Below are 25,044 nucleotides of genomic sequence, written 5' to 3'. Positions count from 1 at the left end.
TCCATATATCGCTCCTTGATGTCCCACCATGAGGTCCAGATGTGCCTCTCAGATGTAAGTGCCTCCACAGATACTTGTCCTAGGCACCAAGCTCCCATACAGCTGCGGCCATGCCATCTTGAAACTTTCCTGCCTGGTAAGCACAGGATAAAAGTTTTCTTCTATGATAACAAAGCAAGCAAGTCTCACCGCTCGCCATCATAACACTTAACTCGCTATGAACAGCTCATTCTGACCAAAGTCTGACTTGTTGGAGTCAAAGTAATGAATGATCTCTAGTCAGTCCTCGCAAGGCCGGGCGAGTTGGCTGTACGGTTAGGAGCGCGCAGCTGTGAACTCGCATCCGGGAGAAAGTGGGTTCGAACCCCACTGTCGGCAGCCCTGAAGATGGTTTTCCGTGGTTTCTCATTTTCACACCAGGCAAATGCTGGGGCTGTACCTTAAGACCAAGGTTGCTTTCTTATTCCTAGGCCTTTCCTGTCCCATCATCGCCATAAGACCTATCTGTGTCGGTGCGACGTAAAACAACTAGCAAATAAAGTCCTCGCAAGACCTTCACTGCATCTTGAGTCCTGGTTATATGTCACTCTGTTAGCTGTCTTGGTTCATACTCCCTGCAAGCGAGACTGTAGACCCCAGATGGACTCCCTGCACTTGGTCTTGTAGCTCGCTATGGGTGGCTGTAGTGCTTTCCCATATGCTTCTCCAGGACATTTTCCCCCATTTCAAAATATATATTGTGATGATATTTTATTTGCTAGACTGTGCCAGAGACTAGGGAGGGGCGAGCTAGCTTGGCTCTGCGTAAGCAGTTGACATCACTGTCCTGTTTGTCCATGCAGCCATCCAGTTAGTATGAAGCGAGAAGTGCAAGACCAGCCCTTCTCTGACGTCTGTTATCTCCCTGGAAGCCTCTGGCCACTATTCAAAACCTCAAGAGTATTAGGAGTCAAGTGTGTTCTGGGCATATTCGACTTCTGGACTGTTTATGAACTGCTAAACGCCTATATAAACCAGACATGTGACCAGTGATTAGCCCAGTCTGTTCTGTTAAGTGTGTTTGAAGCTCAATATCTGAGTACTGTGTATGTACTGGCGTGGCGTACTGAGTGCTGTGTTTGTATTGCCAAGAGTTCCATGCAGTATGAGTGTGTGTGTGTGAGTTATTGCTGTGGGTTCAGCTGAGTGGGTCCATTGTGGAGTCAAGATGGTGGACTGTTTCGGTTGTGAAGTGTGTTTTTGTTGTGTTCAGTTTTGTTCTGTCTCAGAACTGAGACTGTCTTCAGTAAAAACAGGAGTGCCTCAAGTCATTGTCATGTCAGCGCGGAGTCTACAAACACTGTTGGAGTGAGCTAGTTGGCTGTGCAGTTAGGGTCGCGAAGCTGTGATCCTTGCATTCGGGAGATGGTGGGTTTAAATCCCACTGTCGGCAGCCCTGAGGATGGCTTTTCAGTTTCCCATTCTCACACTAGTCAAATGCTGGGGTGGCTGTGCTTTAATTACAGCCACAGACGCTGCCTTCCCAGTCCTAGCCCTTTCCCATCCTGTCACTGAAAATCTTCGTGTAACTATAATGTGATTGTGTCAACTTGTAAGTGATGGAGTGAACAATCGGTGTGACTGAGTTAGCGTGAGTAGGGAGAGTGTAATCTGTGGAGCTCGTGTTTAAGTGTACCAGCAATTAGTAGTTAGAATAAATCTTGCCGGTCTGAGTGGCTCAGACGATTGAGGCGCTGGCCTTCTGACCCCAACTTGGCAGGTTCGATCCTGGCTCAGTCCGGTGGTATTTGAAGGTGCTCAAATACATCAGCCTCATGCCAGTAGATTTACTGGCACGTAAAAGAACTCCTGCGGGACTAAATTCCGGCACCTTGGCGTCTCCGAAGACCGAAAAAAGTAGTTAATGGGACGTAAAGCAAATAGCATTATTATTAGAATAAATCTTAATCATAAGATTAAATGCTACCAATTGTTTATCAGCCCGTCACATTACAATATGATTCACAGATCTTAGAGGTGAAGCTTCCACGGTGTGAAGAATTATTTAGTTTAATTTCCGGGTTGAACCGTCGGCAAACTCTTCGTGATGTACAGACAACTACAACATGGTTCAACCTGGAAATTAAACGAAATAATGATTCACAGATGACACGACAGAATTACCCAATACAATTCAGTTATACAATTGCTGTTTGATCATTGCTGTAGTTACTATTAAGTGCATATCCATACATGCAATTAATTTAATATTTATGAAGATAACCACCTGCTGTAAAATATAAACATAAATTATAATTAACTGTGGCTTTTTTCTCATTAATCGAGGGGATGTAACATGGCACATGTTACAATGTCTCCTTGGCTTCAGGTGGAGTGACATCTCTTTCCTAGTGGATTTTCACTGCATTGTGTTTACCAGAATGGCTTCTAGTGGTGTCGGAATGGTGTACTAACTAGCTGGTATCTTGGAGAGGTGTGGTATTCCAACAGGCACACTCTATACACACTGGGGAAAAATACTGCTTGGTATTACGATTCATTAACATGATTTTAAATATTTAATTTACACTACCTTCCCAATCCTAGCTCTTTCCCATCCTTCTGTCACTTAGTGTTAGTTTATCAACAAAGCATGTGTGGCTTGAATTCTATCAATACTTATAGAAAAGTCATGTTCTAATGATCCAAATTCTGTGTTAAAGACCTACGGATCCCTAGGTTATCGGTTGTTTTTATAGTCACAAAAGACTGAAAGCTTGATGGCTTTGTAAATAAACTTTTCATATATAAATTACACTATATATTAAAATAGTTTTGGGATGGTGAAAATGCTACCAACTAGTGTAGCTGTGAAATAGTAAGCATCATAATATCATCGTAATATTATATGTTATTTATCTTTCAGCTGAATCATTTACTTCAAGGGTGTCACGTTGGCAGTTGACAACCCAGCCATGACAACGGCTCCAGAAATAAAGCTAAAGAGATTTCTTCACTTTGGACGAGAGACACCATTCTATCAGCCTGTAGATCACCTGGTGAAGTCCTTTCCTCAGAACTGTCTTACTTCAGTTGAAGAACTTATAGCAGATGAGAAAGCTACAGATGCTGTTATTCATATAGTAAAAGTATGTATTTCCAGTACATAGCATATTTAAGACTAATAGGTATAATATTTTTGAACTTCCTGTAAATTAAAGGTTGAAAGATATGTTCCCTCATGTACCTTCTCCTTCATAGGAGTGCCCTTCAAGGAATCATGTCCTGCTTGATTTATCATAAGAGGTAACCCTACATTTAAAGCTCCCTTCAGTCACAATCAGTCGCTACTGATCTGCATTTAGGGCAGTCGCCCAGGTGGCAGATTCCCTATCTGTTGTTTTCCTAGCCTTTTCTTAAATGATCGCAAAGAAATTGGAAAATTATTGAACATTTTCCTTGGTAAGTTATTCCAATCCCTAACTCCCCTTCCTTTAAAAAAATATTTGCCCCAATTTGTTCTCTTGAATTCCAACTTTATCTTCATATTGTGATCTTTCCTACTTTTGAAGACACCACTCAAACTTATTCGTGTACTGATGTCCTCCCACGCCATCTCTCCTCTGACAGCTCGGAACATACCATTTAATCGAGCAGCTCGTCTCCTTTCTCCCAAATCTTCCCAGCCTAAACTTTGCAACATTTTTGTAACGCTAGTCTTTTGTCGGAAATCACCCAGAACAAATCGAGCTGCTTTTCTTTGGATTTTTTCCAGTTCTTGAATCAAGTAATCCTGGTGAGGGTCCCATACACTGGAACCATACTCAAGTTGGGGTCTTACCAGAGACTTATATGCCCTCTCCTTTACATCCTTACTACAACCCCTACAACCCCCTTATTTTTTATATCAGGTGTTCATCTGGTGGCAACCAAGATGTTCTGTGCTTTGTTCTGAATGCTATTTTATTGACTTCTTCTAATTTTAAGATTCAGCCTTTGTTATATGCCACTTTGACAGGTCAATGCAAAATACAGTCTAATCTCTACTGTGGACATAGTCAGTTTAGTAGAAAAAGATTTTCACAGCAAAGAGCATGCATAGGAGATGTTAGAAGTGATTTTACAGCGTTTACAAACATTACAACTCTGGGAAGTAACCATAGAGCTCTGTGTAAATTTAGCAAATTTTTTTCTTCACTGCGATATTCTTGAAAAGGGAATAAAGTCTTTTAAATGGTTCCATTGTGTTAATCTTCTCTGTACTCGCGATCCAGAATGTGATAAGCTGCCACTGCTACCCTTATAATATGACTGTCTTGGGTGGCGTCTATGCTGTGTCAACGTCCAGAGCCTCGTCTAATTGTGTGAGAATGTTCACGTGTCCCCTGTTGTCAGCATTGTTGCACAAGTGATGAGACACTTCCAACTTGTGTGACATTTCTCTGAAAGGACCATCCCACTACTTGGAAGGCCATAATTTGACCCCTTTCAAACTCGCTGTGTTGGCTGTAGGAAGTTTGAATGCGTCTCTGCGACATGGTGCCTGTTTGCTTTACACTTTTGCACTACACTGAGCCTTATGGCCGTGAGCAATCTCTTTTAAAAGGTAGACACAGATGGTGATCTGGTAGTTATGCCAATACGCTATCTGCTGACGGATGACGTTGAAACCCTTATCAGTACATCTACTATTCCCCAGGTGGCATATGCCATTATATCAAAATCGACATCTTTCCAGGTGGGTTTTTTTTTAAGCAGTGTAGTTACTTTCCATTAAAATCATGACCTCGAATTTTCACCTTGATAGAACCCAGGATGTTCAGGACATTGGAATTAACAGTGCGACATGATAATGAAACAGTCAAAAGGAGGGAATTTGCACACAGCCTTCATGGTATGAAACCTTTCCTCGCTCATTAACGTTACACTACTGCTGAAATCTAACAAAGCACAAACCAGTTCATTATTTACTTCAATACACACATAAGGCAATTGACATGGTGGCACAGCAGAAATACCACATGACTGAAGGAAAGTTTCTTCTGAACTGGAACAGATACTCTGTGACAAACAATTTACATCAAAATTGGAAGAAACACTTGAAAAACAGTTAGCAGCAAGGCTGGAAGAAACACAATCTGACATACTGTACACTTGTCATCAGGAATTGAAGAATTACCGTATAAAACATGGTTAGTAGGAGTAGTTTTAGCATCTTTAAGTGGTTTAGCATAATGATGAACATAAAGCAAAATGTGCCACGAGGTAACATTATACACAATATACACCATATACGTAATAATAATAATAATAATAATAATAATAATAATAATAATAATAATAAACAACCAGAGGAGAGAGAAACAAAATACACAAAACAAGGGCGACTAATATGAATAGACAGACATAAAGATGTGAGGAAGATGCTGGACGGCCCTGAAGGGAACGTAACTTGGTGGTGCTTGCATTCTTGAATAAGACCATCAGGTTCCTTAAAATACTGTTTATTAAACATACTCTCTCTAAGTTCATTTAGAAAATAACCTTAGCATTCAAAAATTGATGTAAGAGCACATATAGGTCAACTACACTCATGCTCATAAATTAAGGATAATTGCATATTGTGGTGCCACACAACGTGGCACTACACAAAACTGGCGCTAATAGCTTAGGCACATAGTGTACACAAACGAAACATATCTGTAAGTCCGCGGTATTGGTGATAAGTTAAGAAAACCGTCCCAAAACACGTGCTACAAAACGCCACTGTTTCCTGCGCATGTACCCCGACATCAATATGAGATATGATCACCATGCACACTTACACAGGCCGTTCAACGGGTTGGCATACTCTGGATCAGGTGGTCGAGCAGCTGCTGGGTATAGCCTCCCATTCTTGCACCAGTGCCTGTCGGAGCTCCTGAAGTGTCCTAGGGGTTTGAAGACGTGCAGCGATACATCGACCGAGAGCATCCCAGACGTGCTCGATGGGGTTTAGGTCTGGAGAACAGGCAGGCCACTCCATTCGCCGGATATCTTCTGTTTCACGGTACTCCTCTGTGGGGGGGGGGGGGCGTGCGTTATCATCCATCACTGCACCCCTGAAAAGGCGGACATACTGGTGCAAAATGACGTCCCGATACACCTGACCTATTACAGTTCCTCTGTCAAAGACATGCAGGGGTGTACGTGCAACAATCATAATCCCACCCCACACCATCAAACCACTACCTCCATACAGGTCCCTTTCAAGGGGGGTTGGTATCTGGTTCCGGGTTCACGCCAGATGAGAACCCGGCGAGAATCACTGTTCGGACTATACCTGGACTCGTCTGTGAACATAACCTGGGACCACTGTTCCAATGACCATGTATTGTGTTCTTGACACCAGGCTTTACGGGCTCTCCTGTGAACAGGGGTCAGTGGAATGCACCTTGCAGGTCTCCGGGCGAATAAACCATGTCTGTTCAGTCATCTGTAGACTGTGTGTCTGGAGACAAGTGTTCCAGTGGCTGTGGCAAGGTCCCGAGCAAGGCTACCTGCAGTACTCCATGGCCGTCTGCGGGCACTGATGGTGAGATATCGGTTTTCTTGTGATGTACACTGTGGACATCCCGTACTGTAGCGCCTGGACACGTTTCCTGTCTGCTGCAATCGTTGCCATAATCTTTGTGGAACACCGAGGGCCCATGCTACGACCTGCTGTGTTTGACCAGCCTCCAGTCGTCCTATGAGTATGAAGTCAGTTTTATGAGGAAAAATAGTATTAAAGAATGTACGATCACTTCTGTGTTTCTAGACAACCCTGATACTGCAGAAGTGGAAAAGAGCAAACAGTGAGGAAAGTGACTATGTTATCTTGCTCTCGCGGAAGGTTTTCCTTCACAAATACAAAAGAAATTCAGCTTGAATAGAGAGCATCTCAATAGTGATTGGCAATTATTTATATCCACAATTTAAAAACTTATTTTTGTTTAATTTATGTAAGGTTGTTCCTGTAGATATAACGAAATTAAGATTGTAATCCACTGAATTATTATTACGGTTATTCATTATGTTTTCTGTATTAACTATCACTATGTCCTTAAATAACTAACTAAATAAATAAATAACTAAATAATTAATTAATTAATTTTGCTGCTGCCTCACATCTGAAGCCATCAGTAATATTTTTAAAAACTTAAAATTTGATCTGTATAACTCCAGTGATGGCGTTTACCATTTAGAATGCGAAACAAGTGTTACCCCATGGTATGTGGTAATACCGATCATAAAACATTTTTAAAATCTATTTTATGGAAAGCTGAAAAAATTAAACTAACTGCCAAAATAATAGCAAGTTACAATTAAACAAACTTTAATTTGTGCAGTTCAATACTATAATTCCTGAAAAAGTTACACTAAAAAATAAAAAAAATGATCGGTATTCCCCACGTTATGATACCTCCACCAGACTTAGTTTAACAAGTTCTGAAGACAGAGCAGAGTTTTCAAAACACTCCATGTAAAAGTTAGCTATCACATGCTACCCATTGCTACACTGTGCGACTGCTCATAATACTTGCCATCCCACAGGAAGTAGCAGGCATATATGCAGTGATAAGTCTGCGTTAGCAGATCACGCCTTGTCACCTGACCATGATGTCAAGTTCAAACATACCAAACTACTGGCTCGAGTGAACCACAATGGTTCAGGATTGCAAGAAAGGCAATAGAAATATGAAAATATCTTCGTAGTTACAAAAGAAATAAAAATGTTCACGGCTCACAGCTGTCTGCAGCCTGAACATTCCAGCTATGGAACTTTGTAGTGTTAGATCAGCATTGTACTACTGTTCGTTAAAAGTGAGGAAAGGTGTGGTTTTTCATATAATCAAGTATTTCATATGATAACACTGCCTTTAATCGCACACTGTAATTACCTATTTTATTTCAGCTGGGAAAACCACTAAGGCAGTCTTTCTGAGGATGTAAAAAGGCAGAGTGGAGAGAGTGCCATTACAATGAAAATTAAACACATCTATTAATTTGCCTTCTTTGGAATAATTACTTTTTGGAGAGAAAATTAACTTAAAAATCACAGAGGCAAAGAGTAGCGGGAACGTAATACCAATGAAAATGCTGATTGCCTAGCCATAGGAGTTCTTGCTACTTGCTTTACGGCGCACCGACACAGATAGGTCTTATGATGACGATGGGAGAGGAAAGGTCTAGGAGTTGGAAGGAAGTGGCCATGGCCTTAATTAAGGTACAGCCCCAGCATTTGCCTGTGTGAAAATGGGGAACCACGGAAAACCATCTTCAGGGCTGCTGACAGTGGGATTCTAACCCACTATCTCCCAGGTGCAAGCTCACAGCCGCGCACCCCTAACCGCACGGCCAACTCGCCCAGTCATAGGAGTTCTTAAAATTAAGTTACTTACATTGTGAACAGTGCGAACATACATCCCTAAAGTTTACTCGTGTTTTTCAAGTGTGATGCTAATGTGTACAGAAGTTTGCAATAATTATCATAATTCGTAATATTGTTGTACGCTCACAGCTACATGCCCCTAACCAACAGCCAACTCGCCCGGTCAGCAACTTCTTGGTCCAGCTAAAGATTGGATAGGCCTACCCATATTACAACATCCTGGTGTCTACAAGATACCATGCACGTGTGGTGAAGTTTATATTGGACAGATGTCAAGATTGGTATCCACATGCATCAAGGAACATGACAGATGCATTTGATGTAACCAACCAGATAAGTCAGCTCAGCATTAGCAGATAATTACTTGTCACCTGGCCACGATGTCGTGTTCAAAGGAACTGAAGTACTGGCTCGAGGGAAACACAATGGTTCTAGGATTGTAAGAGAAGCGATAGCAACAAGAAAACCTCTTAATTATTTCAAAAGAGATACAGGTTACATCCTTGGTTCCCGGTAATTGCTTTGCTTAGAGATCAACAATAGTCTGTAGCATAGAGAGTACGCCTTGACGACAAAGTGCTAGTTCTTTCGTCAATTGTCTTGATGAAGATTGACATGGGTCAATTGAAACGTCAACGCTTTTTTGTATATTTTGTATAATTTCTTCCATATGGTGTAGCCCATAAAGAATAAGTGTAATTTCATACTGTGAAAGCTTCTGTTATAACATTAATACATATCTGTTTCCAGGCATTCAGTGATGGATATTCGGCACACCCACAGTATTTGGTGTATGCACTTGCTTGGTGTGCACGCCAGAAAACAAGCCTTCCCCTCCGTGAGGCTGCATACAATGCCTTTAAGACTATCTGCAAATCTCCCCAAAATATGTTTCTCTTCATTAAGTTTGCCAAAGAACTCTCAGCTCCTAATTCAGGTAAGTAGTGAATGTAATAGCTTTTTTTAATATTTTCTATATCCACTGACATTGCTAAAATATTGGCAGAATGACTGTCAGAAATTATTTGCCGGGCTGAGTGGCTCAGACGGTTACGGCGCTGGCCTTCTAGCCCCAACTTCGCAGGTTCGATCCTGGCTCAGTCCGGTGGTATTTGAAGGTGCTCAAATACGACAGCCTCGTGTCGGTAGATTTACTGGCACGTAAAAGAACTCCTGCGGGACTAAATTCCGGCACCTCGGCGTCTCCGAAGACCTTAAAAAGTAGTTAGTGGGACGTAAAACAAATAACATTATTATTAGAAATTATTTGATCTGATTTGATTCAAGTTCAAATATTATGAATATGTCACAGTATCTATGTAAACTCAGTATGGCTTCAATATAGCTCATGTTCTTTTCAAATCTAGTCAGAAAATAAGATTCTCTAGTCTGCCATTTGCAATAAACTTTGTCAGGGCACAAAATGATCTGAACTCAAAGGGGCATTAGTCATCTACTTTTCTACTTAATCCCACTGGCATTGATTTATTTGTCCTGCCACTTCATGAGCTTGAAGAACCTCTGTTGGTAAAAGCCTGTGTCCTCGGTACAGGATGCTTAAAAACGTCTCTGATGGTGAAACATCACCCTTTTAGTATCATCTTTGACATAGGGAAGAAATGGAAATCATTGAGCACCAGCACAGGACTGTAGGGGGCATGGTCCAGGCACACTCAACTGAAGATGGCAATGTGGTTCACAGTTGCTACTGCTATGTGCAGTCTCTCATTGTTGTGCTGAAGGATGACTCATGCTGTGAGAAAATCAGGAGTAGGAGTCTGCCTTGTCAATACTATACACTCTTAAACAAAACACTTTATTACATTCATCTACTTATACATGTTTTAAGAAAATAGTCCATTATCTTCCTCAGCAAAACTAATTCCCTAAAAGCATTGATGACTTGATTAAAATTACACATTACATTACAATTAAAAACTTACAATTAAAACTTTTGTTATAACCAGGGTTAGGATCTTTAGGTTCGCACCTTTTTTGTTAGGGTAAATTAAAGCTGTTCAGAAATATCACAGTGTGGAATTTTGTTTATAGTTGTGAAGAGGCATTTTTCACGCACCTTTTTTCCTTTTTGGGACCTTTATCCCCTTTTCCACCAACCATGTCCACAATCCCCTTTTCCCCCCTTTTCTTCTTTTAAGTTTAATTCCAATGTATTCTGTAAGATTTCTAATCAATATAAAATATTTAACTTCCAATTAACGTCTCTTCAGCTTGCTGCGTACGTGCGAATAGTAAGCCTACCTCTTTCAGTAAACACTGTGTGGGAGTTTAAAGCACACCTGTAACAATGGAAAATAATTGTGTGTTCGACAAAACCTCTTTCTCTTGCTTTACCGCTATAATGTAGACCGCAATCATGCAGCTGACAATAAGTGATTCTATCACACCAGAATCAGTAGCCTGCTGTTCGTGAATGTGAGTTTGTCACTGTGAGAGACGTCATCTGTTCACATGAAGGCGGAGGCTTTTGACGCAGAGATGTCAGCAACTGCACTCGCGTAGTTCCGAGAATTGAGACTGGGTTCTGCTCGTAGGTAGTAGGAATCGCCGAGACTGCAGTCCCAGCATGAATGAGAACATTCTGGTAACTGTTGCGGTGTTATAAGAGAGTGTGGACAGCGAGTGAGCGCAAGAGTGATTTGTGTGATAGTTGCATTGAGTTAGCAAATGAGCTGGTGTTAGCACTTTGTTACATTACTAAACGAGTGTACTACTAAATTTTCTCATGCTAAAGGTGTCCAGTGCCCGATTTTGTGCTCTGGCTCAGAGATTCAAACAAGATTTCATAGACACGGAAGGAACTGTTATGTGATGTACTATTTGTGATTCAATAATTTTGTTAGGTGAAAAACACCAGCGAGACGCATCAAGCAACACATTTCCAGCTCTAAGCATCAAATGAATAAGACTCTTCAAGCAAACAAATCGCAGCAACCTCTGTTACGAAATGCATTTCAACAGAGTTCTGAAAAAGCCAAAATTTGAAACAATTAAACATTGATTTGTGTGCAGCTCTTACACAAGCAGGAATTCCACGCAATAAGGTGAACCATCCATCTTTAAAGGGATTTCTTGAAAGCAACACAAAGATGTCAATGCCCGATGAGAGTACTTGAAGAAAAAACTACATGGAGCCTGTTTACGAAGAAACCATACAAAGAATCAAGGAGAAAGTGTCTTGATTGCAATGTGGGAGTCATTGTGGATGAAACCATAGACTCAATGGAATGATGTGTTTTGAACATTTTAGTTTTTCCCTTAACAGGGGAGAACGTTAATCCCATGTTGTTAAAAATGTAAGAGCTGCAGAAATGCAATGCCATTACAGTAATGCAATCAATTATGAACTTCTGCCAAAAACTCTGGCCTACTGGTACAGTGAAACCTCGATTCTCCGTTTTTCGAGGGACCATGAAAATAAAACGTACAATATGGGAAAACGGAAAATCCGGGAATGAATGAAAACCATCAACAATTTGGCTAAACATCACAAAAATGAAATATGTATAATTATAATCTTACAAAACTCCTAAACCAAGCCAAACTACAGCCCCAGTGGGACTTTGCCTGCCAAGCGACCGCTGCTCAGCCCGAAGGACTCCAGATTACGAGGTGCGCATGGTCAGTGCGACGAATCCTCTCGGCCGATATTCCTGGCTCTGTAGATTGGGGTCGCCATCTCACCATTAGATAGCTCCACAATTAAAGGTAATCACGTAGGCTGAGTGGACCTGGAACCAGACACAGGAGTAAATATTAACAAATATACATATTTTTATTGGAAAGAGCATACTTTACACTATTTCTCCACATAATCTCCAAGCAAATTTAGGCATTTGTCATAACGTGGGACGAGTTTTTGTATTCCAGCATCATAGTCCTCCGTCGCCAGCTTATTGAGATACGTAGTCACGGCTCATTTAAGTTCTTCATCGCTGTCCATTCTTTTACCCGCCAGAAAGTCTTTAAGCTTCATAAAGAGATGAAAATCCGAAGGGGCCAAGTCCGGGCTATACGGGGGATGGTCGAAGGTTTCCCACTTGAATTGCTGCAAAAGTTGTTGTGTTATCGCAGCTGCATGAGGCCTGGCATTGTCATAAAGGAGAATGACGCCTGTAGACAATAGACCTCGCCGTCGATTTTGTCTTCCCCTCTGTAATTTCTTTAATGTTTCACAATACGCATTAGCATTAATTGTCTCCACGGGCCATAAAATCAATGAGAAGTACACCTTGGCGATCCCAGAAAACGGTTGCCATTAGTTTCCTGGTGGACAGAACTGTCATGAATTTTTTTGGTTTGGTTGGTGAATGAGCATGATGCCACTCCACGACTGTCGTTTACTCTCAGGTGATGCATAACAAACCCATGTTTCGTCCCAAGTTCGAGACACATTAGGAAAATGTTCAGAGTTCATCAATTGTGACGCGCTGATCGTTCCTCACGCATTCGTCTACTGCCCTCAGCAGTTGGTCTGTAATGACAGATGGTTTCCCTGAACGCTCCTCATCATGTGTATTCCCCCTCCCCAGGTTGAAGTTGCGACACCAGCGCCGAACAGACGACTCGTCCATCACATTGTCTCCATGCACAACCATTAATTGGCGATGAGTATCACAAGGTCGAACGTTTCGTGCATTAAGAAATTTAATCACGGCCCTCACCTCACAACTGGCGGGGTTCTCAATTTGTTTAAACATTTTAAACGATCACAGACACAACACAGGCAACGTCGCACAGAGCAGGCAGACAAGGCACTGACGCGGTTTGACCTTGCCCAACAGCTACCTGAGTACTCATTATGGTTGTCAGTCCATACTCGCTGTCGGCAGAGAGTAGTATTGTCATGCTGCCACGGAGCAAGTGGCTGTGAGTTTGGCTCACGTAGCTGTCAACTTGCATTCGGGCGATTTAAATGTTGGAATGTAGGTTAGGATATTCTTTCCTCAACTCCCCTACTTTCCCTCCCCTCCACAAGAGCAGTTTACAAAAAAAGGCAAATCTGGGAATATTAAAGAAACAATCAAAATTTACAAAGCTAAAGAGCTAACCAAGCCAACTAAAATTGTACACGTATAAAATTCCCCCTTTTCGCCCTACTTAATTAACATCTGGACAACATTTACACACTCTTTGCATTAGTGCTTAATGAATCCCACAGGAGGAAATCTCTAATTTAAATGTCTGTAATGTGGGTTAGGATATTCTTATCTGTAGTAAATTCTCTGAATTTACGGAATGCCTTTTGCCACTCAAGGCTGTTTATTAGGTTATTTATTTATTATTATTTAGCTTATGGCTAGTACATAACTCTACATACAAATATTCAAAAATATAACAAACAATATAACACCTTAAACAATCAACCAATCTCTAAAACAGTTCATAAACTTAAATCCAAGCTGTCCAACCATTGTACAACCCTGTCAGAAGCGCACACAAACTCCTTCAGCTGACTGGAGTATGACCTCCTAGGACATTCGGTGACAATATGACGGATGGTCTGTTATTATTCATCACTGAAAATAATGTCTTAAAAGATGCCGTCTAATTCAATTCCATACTTTAATTAATCAAAATCATTAATTTGAATTTACTCCCTAATACATAAAGTACATTATAACATGAAAAAGCAGCTTAACCCTCTCCAATGGACAGAAGGAAGGATTCACAACACTCCCTTACTTCCCCCTCCCCACGGAACAGAGTTCAACGCCCACAGCAACTTTCACTCACTCCCATCATGACCACAGTCCAGAAGCAGGGATTGAAGGCAATGAACTACACTTTAGCAGCTTAGATAAATACAGAAACATTTCTATAAGTTTAAGACTGTGAGTGTTGAATTATATGTTAATACTTGTTCATAATAATTCCAACTCTCAATCATTGATAAGTCTATGCAACGTAAATAGTATTGTACATATATTCACATGATTTAAAGTAATCTGATAGAATATGAGGATGTTCTTGTAGAATGAAATGTCATTCTTTGTTTAATACTGTGTATTCTTTTTTACAGGTATGTTAGTGTTATGTGTTATAATTAGTGTTTTCGACGGACTGAAAAGCCTTAAAGTTACATTAAATTAACGTCTATCCAAGCGTTCTTTTGAATCCTATCCACGGAAATGCTTGAGACATTTAAATCATGGTGTATTACACAGTGGAATTTTGTAGAACTTTGCCTTACCTTGAGTAGAACTGTTCACTGGTGAATAAATATTTGAGCATTGTGTATAATGTCAAGTGAATCAAGTGACAGTTAAGAGTCGTTAGTTTATGAATGCCCCATCAAAGGTATCCTTACCTCATCGTGATGGTGGGACTTATGTGGTCAGATGATCCTGAGTGTTCTGCCACCTAAGCCATCTGCTGGTAAAGTGGCTGGCAGCTGCCCGGGAGGTAAACTACCTGGAGGTGTAAATCGGCTGGTACTTTGGCTTGCGTCCAACCACCTCTGCGCAAGCGCTAGGTAGCTACCAGGAGCTAGACACCGATATACGAAGTTGGCTAGACTGATTTTCAGCGACTTCTCGCTTTCGAGTGTGGTGCTATCTATCGTCAGATGCATGAAACTCATTTCGATTGTCTTATTTCCCTGTGCTTGCGTTTGCTTATTATCACCAAAAAGCCTAATAAGGGGAGTTTTAAGAGGTATGGACAACGATTTATGTCAAGCTTTCGTGATTTTAATCTATGATCTTCAATATCAATACCTAATCAGGATTAAAATCTTGAGATTATATTTTCGTACGCCCGTTATAACCTGTCATGTAAGGCAGCGTTTTGAAATGTATTCTCGTAGTAGATTGGTCAAGTCGCTCGCTCCATAATAGAAGGTATGCAGGTTTTCATCGTATTTCTAATTTACATTTTAAAATGTATTTTCGATCCCTGCCGTTGTTCTTAACTCTCTTTCACACGCTTCCATATACGTAGGCCTATGTACACACACATCTTCTTTACGGACTTATTGCCTTTGAGCATTCTATCTGCAGGCTTCTGTGAATTGATTATCTCCACGATGCTCTATTTGCAAATAGTTCTGTGACCTCGTTTAGTTCAACCTGCTTTCATTTATTGATAAAGTATTTCATTCTAATGTTTAACTTTATGAAGATAAAGTTGGAAGGTACTGTAAATGTAAAGAACTAATCGGGATAAATATCCATTCATAGGAAGAGGAATTCGGGAATGGAATAGTTTCCAATTTCTTCGAAATAATCTACAAGAAGACTATGTAAACAACTAATAGGGAATCTGCTACCTGGGCGACAGTCCTATGTGCTATTAATCATAACATCACTTTCTATAAGTAGCATGCATATAAAGCAATTTCCTAGTAGACATAATATTGCGATTAAATATTTCAATGAAATATATTATTAACAAAAGAACGTATGAACAGAGGCATACAGATTAACACAACGCTAATAATGGAAATAAAAAAAGATTCGTCATAATAAAGACTGGAACCTGCATACCTCGTATTACGCTACAAGAACACTCGAATAGTTAGGGTACGGTACATACTATATATTAAGTTATACCTCGTGTCTGAAAACTGAAAAAGTAGAAAACTAAAGCCCATTTGAAATGATTTACAAATAGATTTTGATTTTATATTCTTTTAAAGTTTCTTTACGAAAGCTTGACTTATATAATGTGTTCCCTAAGCTACTGATGCGAGAGACTGGTGTGACCGTTGCAACACAAGGGAAGCATTAATGTTCAAGATCCTGCAATACAATGTCGGCCACTGTTACAGCATCATGCTTTTTTCAGTATACTAAGCTAATTTAAGTTGTATGTCACCAGAAATACAGCTAATAATGTTCAACTCTCAAAACTTGCCCGGCAGGTAAAGTCTTATCGGGCCCTCGAAGTGGCCGATAAATTACGCCCCCGGTAACTACGATTTATGCTGCCGATAGCGCTACCTGGGGGTGGTCGAACGGAAACATCCTTTTACGCGGAGGGCAAATTACGCGCTACTTTACCAGTAGGTGGTAGAACCGGCCCTAAATGGGATAACCTAGTCCTGTCAGGTTGGGGTTTGGGTGAAGAGCCGATATGTCTTCCCTTCAAAATAAATCCTTGTTGAGAATCCAAGAAGAAGAAGAAAGAGCTGAACTGTCTTTAAGGATAAGCAACCCTGGCAAGTTCATGGATATAATTTGGGAATTGCAACTTAGAATACCAGAAGCCTCCACCAAGTAGGTGCTAGTAGGATATTAGAACATAAGCTCCAAAGATACAAAGTTGAAATAGCTGCACTCCGAGAAATATTATGGCGAGAGACAGATACGATCAAACTGTGGGATCATTGAAAAAGAATACCCAATTTTTAAAAATTGTTGCTTCAAGTGAGACAAACATATTGAGATGATTATTGTTTTAATCCTCTTGTATTCATTGGCTGATCTGTATGCATCAACTTTGTTGTATTGAAGTATTTTAGTCATTTGTGTAGCTGCTAGATGGCATTGGGTGACCATGATGGCAACTAAAAGCATTACTTTTCCTCATCGGATAGATTTGCCAGTCCTACAAAAAAATTTTTTTAATATTCGATTGTGCATAGGTGTTTTATGTTGTGGCAGTTTGAAGCTGTTATGGTATGGATCTTTTTCTGTGTGGCTTACAAATACCTTAATTTGATCTTGTTATCAGTTTAAAGTTTATTTTGTTTTGTTGGTATTTTGTGTGTTCGCTGTATTTCCTGAGTCATAATTGTACATAATTTCATTACTCTTTTCCTGAATGTGTTTGTCACCTTTTCTTTCAATGGCTGTGCTAAGTTCAAGCCTGAATTATTATGATATGCTTCAATATCCAGGTGATTTAGACAGTGATATTGTTGGCAAAAGTGATTCCCAGTATGTTGGAAATAATGACTGTGCATCTAAAAATTCTCGCACACTCAAAGTTGTTCACCATGTACAATATTGGACCATGAAGAACCTGACATCAATGAAAGAGATGAGTGCAGTAAATAACATTGTGTCCTGCCTTGTGAGTTAATTGCAGCACACACAAAAAAAAATATTTAAAAAATAAAATAAATAATACTGATGTTAAATTATTTAGAGTAAATGTTTTCTTTCAGGTTTAACAGTAAAGAAGTCGGGCAAAATGTTATTTCTGTGATTGAAAACCTTATTTTTTCAACAAAGTATTTCCAAAATTAGGTAAATTTTATTCACAGGAATTGAACCAGCTTTTGGGTGGTTAGGCCGTGTGCATTTTGCAGAGTTTCGCCCAGACGTGCCATTTGGGCTCATCAGCTGGATTGGCACACCCCTCCGGGACTCTGCTTAGCAGTGGCAGACCAAGCGCATGGTCCCGCCGTGTTAGCAAATAGGGATTGCTAACCTGCTAAAGGAGAAGTGAATTCTCCGTTTCCAAAAAATATTACTCCCCATGGAGTTAGAATATCAAAAATGGCTTTCAGCATGGCCAACACAAATGGTGGTCCCAACTCTTCGGTCATGATTTATGAATATATCATTTATTATTACATTGCGATTATTATAGTGTTCTCAGATGGGTCATGTCAGTTTTGATGACACTATTCTTATGTTTAATCCCCAAACAACAATTATAATTATATAATAATATATATATATATATATATATATATATATATATTATCATTAACACTGAAAATATCAATCAATTAATACTGACCTGAATTTATGGCAGTTGCCCAGGTGGCAGATTTATCTGTTGTTTTCCTAGCCTTTTCTTAAATGATTTCAATGATCTTGGAAATTTACTGAACATCTCCCTTGGCAAGTTATTCCAATCCCTAACTCCCCTTCCTATAAATGAATATTTGCCCCAATTTGTCCTCTTGAATTCCAACATTACCTTCATATTGTGATCTTTCCTACATTTAAAGACGCTACTCAAACTTATTCGTCTACTAATGTCATTCCACGCCATTTCTCCGCTGACAGCTCGGAACATACCCCTTATAATACCAATATAAATAGTCTAATATTGGACATTATAAATTTTCCAGCTAACTCATTCCGGGTTGTCAGTGTTTCACCCCTGTGTGCTAAGTTGGGCTGATCAGTTGGTACTTAGCACACCCACCAAGACGCATGGCTAGTGCATACCGTAGAGCCCAACTTAGCACATGGGGCGAAACGCTGGCAACCAGGAATGAGTTAGCTGGAAAATGTATAATGTCCAATAACGGACCATTTATATTGGTATTATAAATTTACTCATTCGGGACAAATATTTCAGGTTCACTACGGGAATCAACATCTAAACATACCACTTAGTCGAGAAGCTCGTCTTCTTTCTCCCATTTCTTCCCAGAACAAATTGAGCTGCTTTTCTTTGGATTCTTTCCAGTTCTTGAATCAAGTAATCCTGGTGAAGGTCCCATACACTGGAACCATACTCTAGTTGGGGTCTTACCAGAGACTTGTATGCCCTCTCCTTTACATCCTTACTACAAACCCTAAACACCCTCATAACCATGTGCAGAGATCTGTATCCTTCATTTACAATCCCATTTATGTGATTACCCGAATGAAGATCTTTCCTTATATTAAAACCCAGATACTTACAATGATCCCCAAAAGGAACTTTCAGCCCATCAATGCAGTGATTAAAACTGAGAGGACTTTTCCTATTTGTGAAACTCACAACCTAACTTTTAACCCCGTTTATCATCATACCATTGCCTACTGTCCATCTCATAACATTATCGAGGTCATTTTGCAGTTACTCACAATCTTGTAAATTATTTATTACTCTCTACAGAATAACATCATCCGCAAACAGCCTTACCTCTGATTCCACGCCTTTACTCATATCATTTACATATATATATGAAAACATGAATGTCGAATAATACTGCCTTGAGGAATTCCCTTCTTAATTACAGGGTCAGATAAAGCTTTGCCTCTTCTAATTCTCTGAGATTGGTTTTCTAGAAATACAGCAACCCATTCAGTCTCCCTTTTGTCTAGTCCAGTTGCACTCATTTTTGCCAGTAGTCTCCCATGATCCACCTTACCAAATGCTTTAGACAGGTCAATCGCAATACAGTTCTTTTGACCTCCTGAATCCAAGATATCTGCTATATCTTACTGGAATCCTACAAGTTGAGCTTCAGTGGAATACCTTTCCTAAAACTGAACTGCCTTCTATTGAACCAGTTATTAATTTCGCAAATACAGTGAAACTCTGTTAAGAAGTTTTTCAAGGGACTGCAAAAAAAAAACTTCTTAAGCAGGAAACTTCTTAAAAGGGGTAATGCCCAAAAACTTATTCTGTACTTTGAAATACATATGAAACACACAGCCAACAGATTCCTCGTTTGTGAACAATACCGAAATAGGCCGATATATAAGAGCTGCTTACAGAAAGCCACAATATAAAAATTTGATTATCATGACAATATTTTTAGAGATAAAGTAAAATAATTGAACATACCATATTATAAATATATTTGATAAGAGAAGGGAACATATTAAGTTATATAAAAATGTTGCAAGGTTTGATTATTTTAGCAGGCAGAACCATGTCCTTCCACACTTCCCTTCCCTGCGAACTTAGTGTAAGAGAAGGCCTAATGGCCTTAACTACGCCAATAAAGACATTTATCTATCTATCTATCTAACTTACACTCTCTGCTTCGCAACAAATTGTTTTGTAAGCGAAAACCAAAAACCCCATGGCACTACAGCCCTTGAAGGGCCTTGGCCTACCAAGCGACCGCTGCTCAGCCCGAAGGCCTGCAGATTACGAGGTGCCGTGTGGTCAGCACAACGAATCCTCTCGGCCGTTATTCTTGGCTTTCTAGACCGGGGCCGATATCTCACCGTCAGATAGTTTCTCAATTCTAATCACGTAGGCTGAGTGGACCTCGAACCAGGTCCAGGTTAAAATCCCAGTCCTGGCCGGGAATCGAACCCGGGGCCTCCGTGTAAGAGGCAGGCACGCTACCCCTACACCACGGGGCCGGCTTTGTAAACGATGCCGGCTCGATTTTTAAAGCGTTCCAGCCACCCGCTCGACGCGGTAAAAGGTACCCTTAATTTGCATGAGGCTTTCTCCTGCACAATAGTCCCACTGAAAGGTATGTTTAAACTTCGCTGCTGTTTAAACCATATTAGCAGAACTTGTTCTATTTCATCGTACTTTTCAGATTTAACTTCCTTACAATTTGCTGAAGTATTCCCTGCAGAAGCAGAGATCTCTTCTTTCTTCGCTATAATATCGTTCAAAGTAGACGGCGGCATCCCCAGCTCCTTTGCCAAAGCAACACGAGAAAGTGTAGATGACGCCACTTTCCTTATAATCTCCACTTTGTCTTTTATTATTAGTGCCTTTCGCTTGATCTCTTTCCTCTGAGTTGCGCTCATTTTCACTTTTTAAAAAAAGCTTGTACGTTGATATTACAAGTACAAGTAACTTCACCTACTCCTATTCATACTAATTACGACGCTACACTATGCTTGGCAATCCGTAGCTTAGGCTTACAAGAAGCAAAGACAAGACGTGTACTAGTTTGTTAGCATGTGCTTTCTATCTTCCTCACACCCCTGACACCTGCTTCAAGGATAACGGCAGCAAATGGGAAATCTAGCAACTTACTCTTAAGAGATTCTTAGAACCTAGGCCTAAATCGCCCCTGCATTCCTACTGGTTGTCACGGCAACGGGCGTAGTTTCTGGCTGTTTCACAAGTACCGCATGGCCAAGCCAGTATTGAGTTTATTTTCCCGCTTCAGTCCTCTTCATGCTATAGGTAATGAAGAAGAGAAACACAGGTTCGAAGTTGGTAGAAATTAGTGCATGGAAATGTATCCGGGGTATTACGTGGGAGAGATAAAGGTGCAGTAGCAACGCTAGCACATCTAAACTTAAACAGTTTCTTTCCCCGCGAGAATTTTATTTGATGTCTCCTCATCCTTGTGCTACGTTCTAATAATGCGATGTAATAATTACGAGTGACACGATAATACAATGTTTAGCTCGTATAAAGGTAAAATTAAAAATAACTTTCAATTTTATGCCAACACGTGGTATTGCAATGCCTATGTGTGCCTCCCTCAACACCCAGTTGGCTATCAACATTCGTTCAACTTCGTAAACGATCGGGATCTTTCGGTCGGCTGTTTGGCGGCATGTGTATCAGCTGGCTGCTGGCAAATCGGCTGTTTCCTGCATAGAGTCGCGAAGTTGTTTTTATTCACCTCACTAGTAATAGACACGGAAAATCTTATCAGTTTAGTTCAAAAACGTAATTTCCTCTACGGCAAGGCCCACAAGTATTATTGCAACAACGTAAAACAGAATGCCTGGAAGGAAATAAGCAAGGGAATGAAAAATCAGACAGGTTAGAATATTCAGTTTTGTGGTAGGTTAACAGTAATGTTGTGGGCAAATGCACTTTACGGTTTTTAATTAATGTTTAGGCCACCTCGATTAATGACTTCACCCTGTCGCGGCCCGCAAATTACTGCATTAAAGTTTTATCAAATCATTCATTGCGTACTTTGTTTCTTACGTAGAATCCCGTTCGATTTTATTCCGCTAGATGGAACGGTGGAGTGGAAATTTTGACTGATGGGTTCGATTCGATTCCACAAGTCGAGAGTGATCATCTGCTGTCCGTGTTGTCATAGCGTGACGTCATATGGCCGTGGCAGGCCCGCACATTTTCCGTGACACCAGACACACACCGCGAGCGCGCGCACGGTCTAACACAGGGTGCAACTTGCGCGGAGACTGGAGGGTTCTAACCACGGGCTGCTTTGAGCGGACGTTTTCTATCTCAAGGGGCTCTAAAATCTGAACTGTTTAAGCGGGAAATATATTTACAACAGAACACTTTAAACGGGAAAAATATACATATGTCTTAATGCAACTGATCAAGGGACCAAGAATATCACACTTCTTAGGCGGGAAAACTTCTTATGCAGGAACTTCTTAACCGAGTTTCACTGTATGTCTAATATAATCAGAAAGAATGCCTTCCCAAAGCTTACATACAATGCATGTCAAACTTACTGGCCTGTAATTTTCAGCTTTATGTCTATCACTCTTTCCTTTATACACAAGGGCTTATGTAGCAACTCTCCATTCATTTGGTATAGTTCCTTCAACCAAACAATGATCAGATATGTACTTCAGATATGGTACTATATCCCATCCCATTGTCTTTAGTATATCCCCAGAAATCTTATCAATTCCAACCGCTTTTCTAGATTTCAAATTTTGTATTTTATTGTAAATTTTAATATTTCTTTAGCATTAGTCAACTCCTCTATCTGGACATTATCCTTGTGACCATCAATCTTTACATATTGCTGAGTGAATACTTCTGCCTTTTGAAGATCCTCACATACACACTCTCCTTGTTCATTAATTACCCTCTTGAAATGTCCTCCTTGGAACCTGTTTCTGCCTTAAAATACCTATACATACCCTTCCATTTAACACTAAAATTCGTATGACTGCCAATTATGCTTGCCTTCTTTGCTAGATTCAATTTCCTAGTAAGTTCCTTCAATTTCTCCTTACTTCCACAGCCATTTCTAACTCTATTTCTTTCCAGTCTGCACCTCCTTAGTCTATTTCTCCATTATAATAAGGTGGGTCTTTACCATTCCTTACCACCTTTAAAGTTACAACCCTGTTTTCACAGTCCTCAACAATTTCTTTAAACCCATCCCAGAGTTCGTTTACATTCTTATTTACAGTTTTCCATCGATCATAATTACTTTTTAAAAACTGCCTCATGAATGCTTTATCAGCCTTATGGTACTGCCTAATAGTCCTACTTTTAAAACCTTCCTTTCTGTCACAATTGTTTTTTTAAACTACAATAAAAACTGCTTTGTGATCTCTAATTCCATCTATTACTTCGGTTACTCTATGAAGTTCATGTGATTTTATCAGCACCACGTCCACGATATTTTTCCCTCTAGTTGTGGTTCCGTCACTTTCTGAATCAGCTGTCCTTCCCATGTTAGCTTATTTGCCATTTATTGGTCATGCTTCCTGTCGTTTGCATTTCCTTCCCAGTTGACATTTGGTAAATTCAGATCTCCCGCTACAGTCACATTCCTTTCCATGTTGTTTCCCACATAGTTGATTATCTTATCACAGAGCTTGATAGCTGCAGTCGCTTAAGTGCGGCCAGTATCCAGTAATCGGGAGATAGTGGGTTCGAGCCCCACTGCCGGCAGCCCTGAAGATGGTTTTCCGTGGTTTCCCATTTTCACACCAGGCAAATGCCGGGGTTGTACCTTAATTAAGGCCACGGCCGCTTCCTTCCAATTCCTAGGCCTTCCCTACCCCCTCGTCGCCATAAGACATACCTGTGTCGGTGCGACGTAAAGCAAATAGCAAAAGAAAAAAAAATATCTTATCAAATAAATCTGAATCCGTGTCAGTGCTACCCTTTCCCGGTCTGTACACTCCAAAGACATCAAGTTGCCTTTTATGTTTAGAAATGAGCCTTATACCTAGAATTTCATGTTTATCATCTTTAACTTTTTTGTAGCTTACAAATTCTTCTTTCACCAGAATGAATACTCCCTCTCCCACCATTCCTATCCTGTCTCTACGATACACACTCCAGTTCCATGAGAAAATTTCTGCATCCATTATATCATTTCTCAGCCATGATTAAACTCCTATTACAATATCTGGTAAATATATATCCATAAAATTACTTAATTCTAAATGCAGATCAGTAGTGATTGAAATTGTTTGAAGTATCTCATACAATTCCCTCTCTGCATCAGTCCTTCTCTGGAGCCTTTTCTGATACACCTTTTTATGTTTACGAGCTGCTCTCACTTCTCTATTCCACCAAGAGGATCACTTTTTACCACCTTTACAAAGACTTCTCAGTTGCTGTTTCTGCTACAGCATCCCTGTATGCCACCCATTCTCTTTCTGCATCCTGAACCTGCTTACTGTCATCCTGGAGATTTTTTTTTTTTAACCCTTATTTGTCTGCAGGCAGATTTTACTTTCTCTATTCTAGTCTTCGATATACGAGTTCACTACAGATCAGATAGTGGTCTGTATCATCAAAAAATCCCCTAAATACCCACGCACTCCTAACTGATTTTTCTGAATTCAGAATTGGTTATGATATAATCTGTTATTGGGACCCGGTCAATGACTGGAAAACAGGTTGTAGATTTTCATTTTCATAATCTGTTATTGATCTGGTGTCCCAACTTCCATGTGTAGCGGTGAATAGCCCTACGTTTGAAGGGGATTTGACCTGCAATGCCCCACATTTCCAGAAACTATCTTAAAACAAAAGTATATACTGTCCAAGGGCCTGCTTCCAATGCACAATCCTGAATTGATGATGCTTGTTGTCTAAAGGGGTCCAAAATGCAGGTCAACGGCCCTTCATAATGGTACTTACCGCTAGGAACGTAAGAACCGTTTTGCTAGTTGGTTCCTCTGATTATTTTAAATTTTAAATTCATATTCATCCATTCATTCTTCATCACCACATTTTGATTTCTGATCAGTGGGCGAGTTTCTGACTTTTAAATTGTTTTTACATTTCGTCTTACCCCCTGTTGGTTGATGGACGCAGGCGAAGAATACACCCACGGTGTCCCC

The 25,044-nt window shown here is 40.2% G+C and overlaps 1 protein-coding gene across 3 annotated transcripts in view; it reads left to right on the top strand.

Moving 5' to 3' along the window:
* The window catches only part of LOC136880507 (RNA-binding protein Ro60), a 193,697-nt gene that overhangs the window by 10,848 nt on the left and 157,805 nt on the right, over positions 1 to 25,044 (top strand). For all 3 annotated transcript variants that reach the window (XM_067153306.2, XM_067153308.2, XM_067153307.2), the window contains exons 2-3: positions 2,906 to 3,128; positions 9,143 to 9,329. In XM_067153306.2, coding sequence (XP_067009407.2) covers positions 2,955 to 3,128; positions 9,143 to 9,329 — 361 coding nt within the window. In that variant the 5' untranslated portion in view covers positions 2,906 to 2,954. The remainder of the gene's footprint in view (positions 1 to 2,905; positions 3,129 to 9,142; positions 9,330 to 25,044) is intronic.

This window comes from Anabrus simplex, chromosome 1, assembly GCF_040414725.1.
Source record: "Anabrus simplex isolate iqAnaSimp1 chromosome 1, ASM4041472v1, whole genome shotgun sequence".
NCBI classification, from domain to species: domain Eukaryota; kingdom Metazoa; phylum Arthropoda; class Insecta; order Orthoptera; family Tettigoniidae; genus Anabrus; species Anabrus simplex.
Note: the sequence above shows the minus strand (reverse complement) of the source record. Positions and strands in the feature narration are given on the sequence as shown.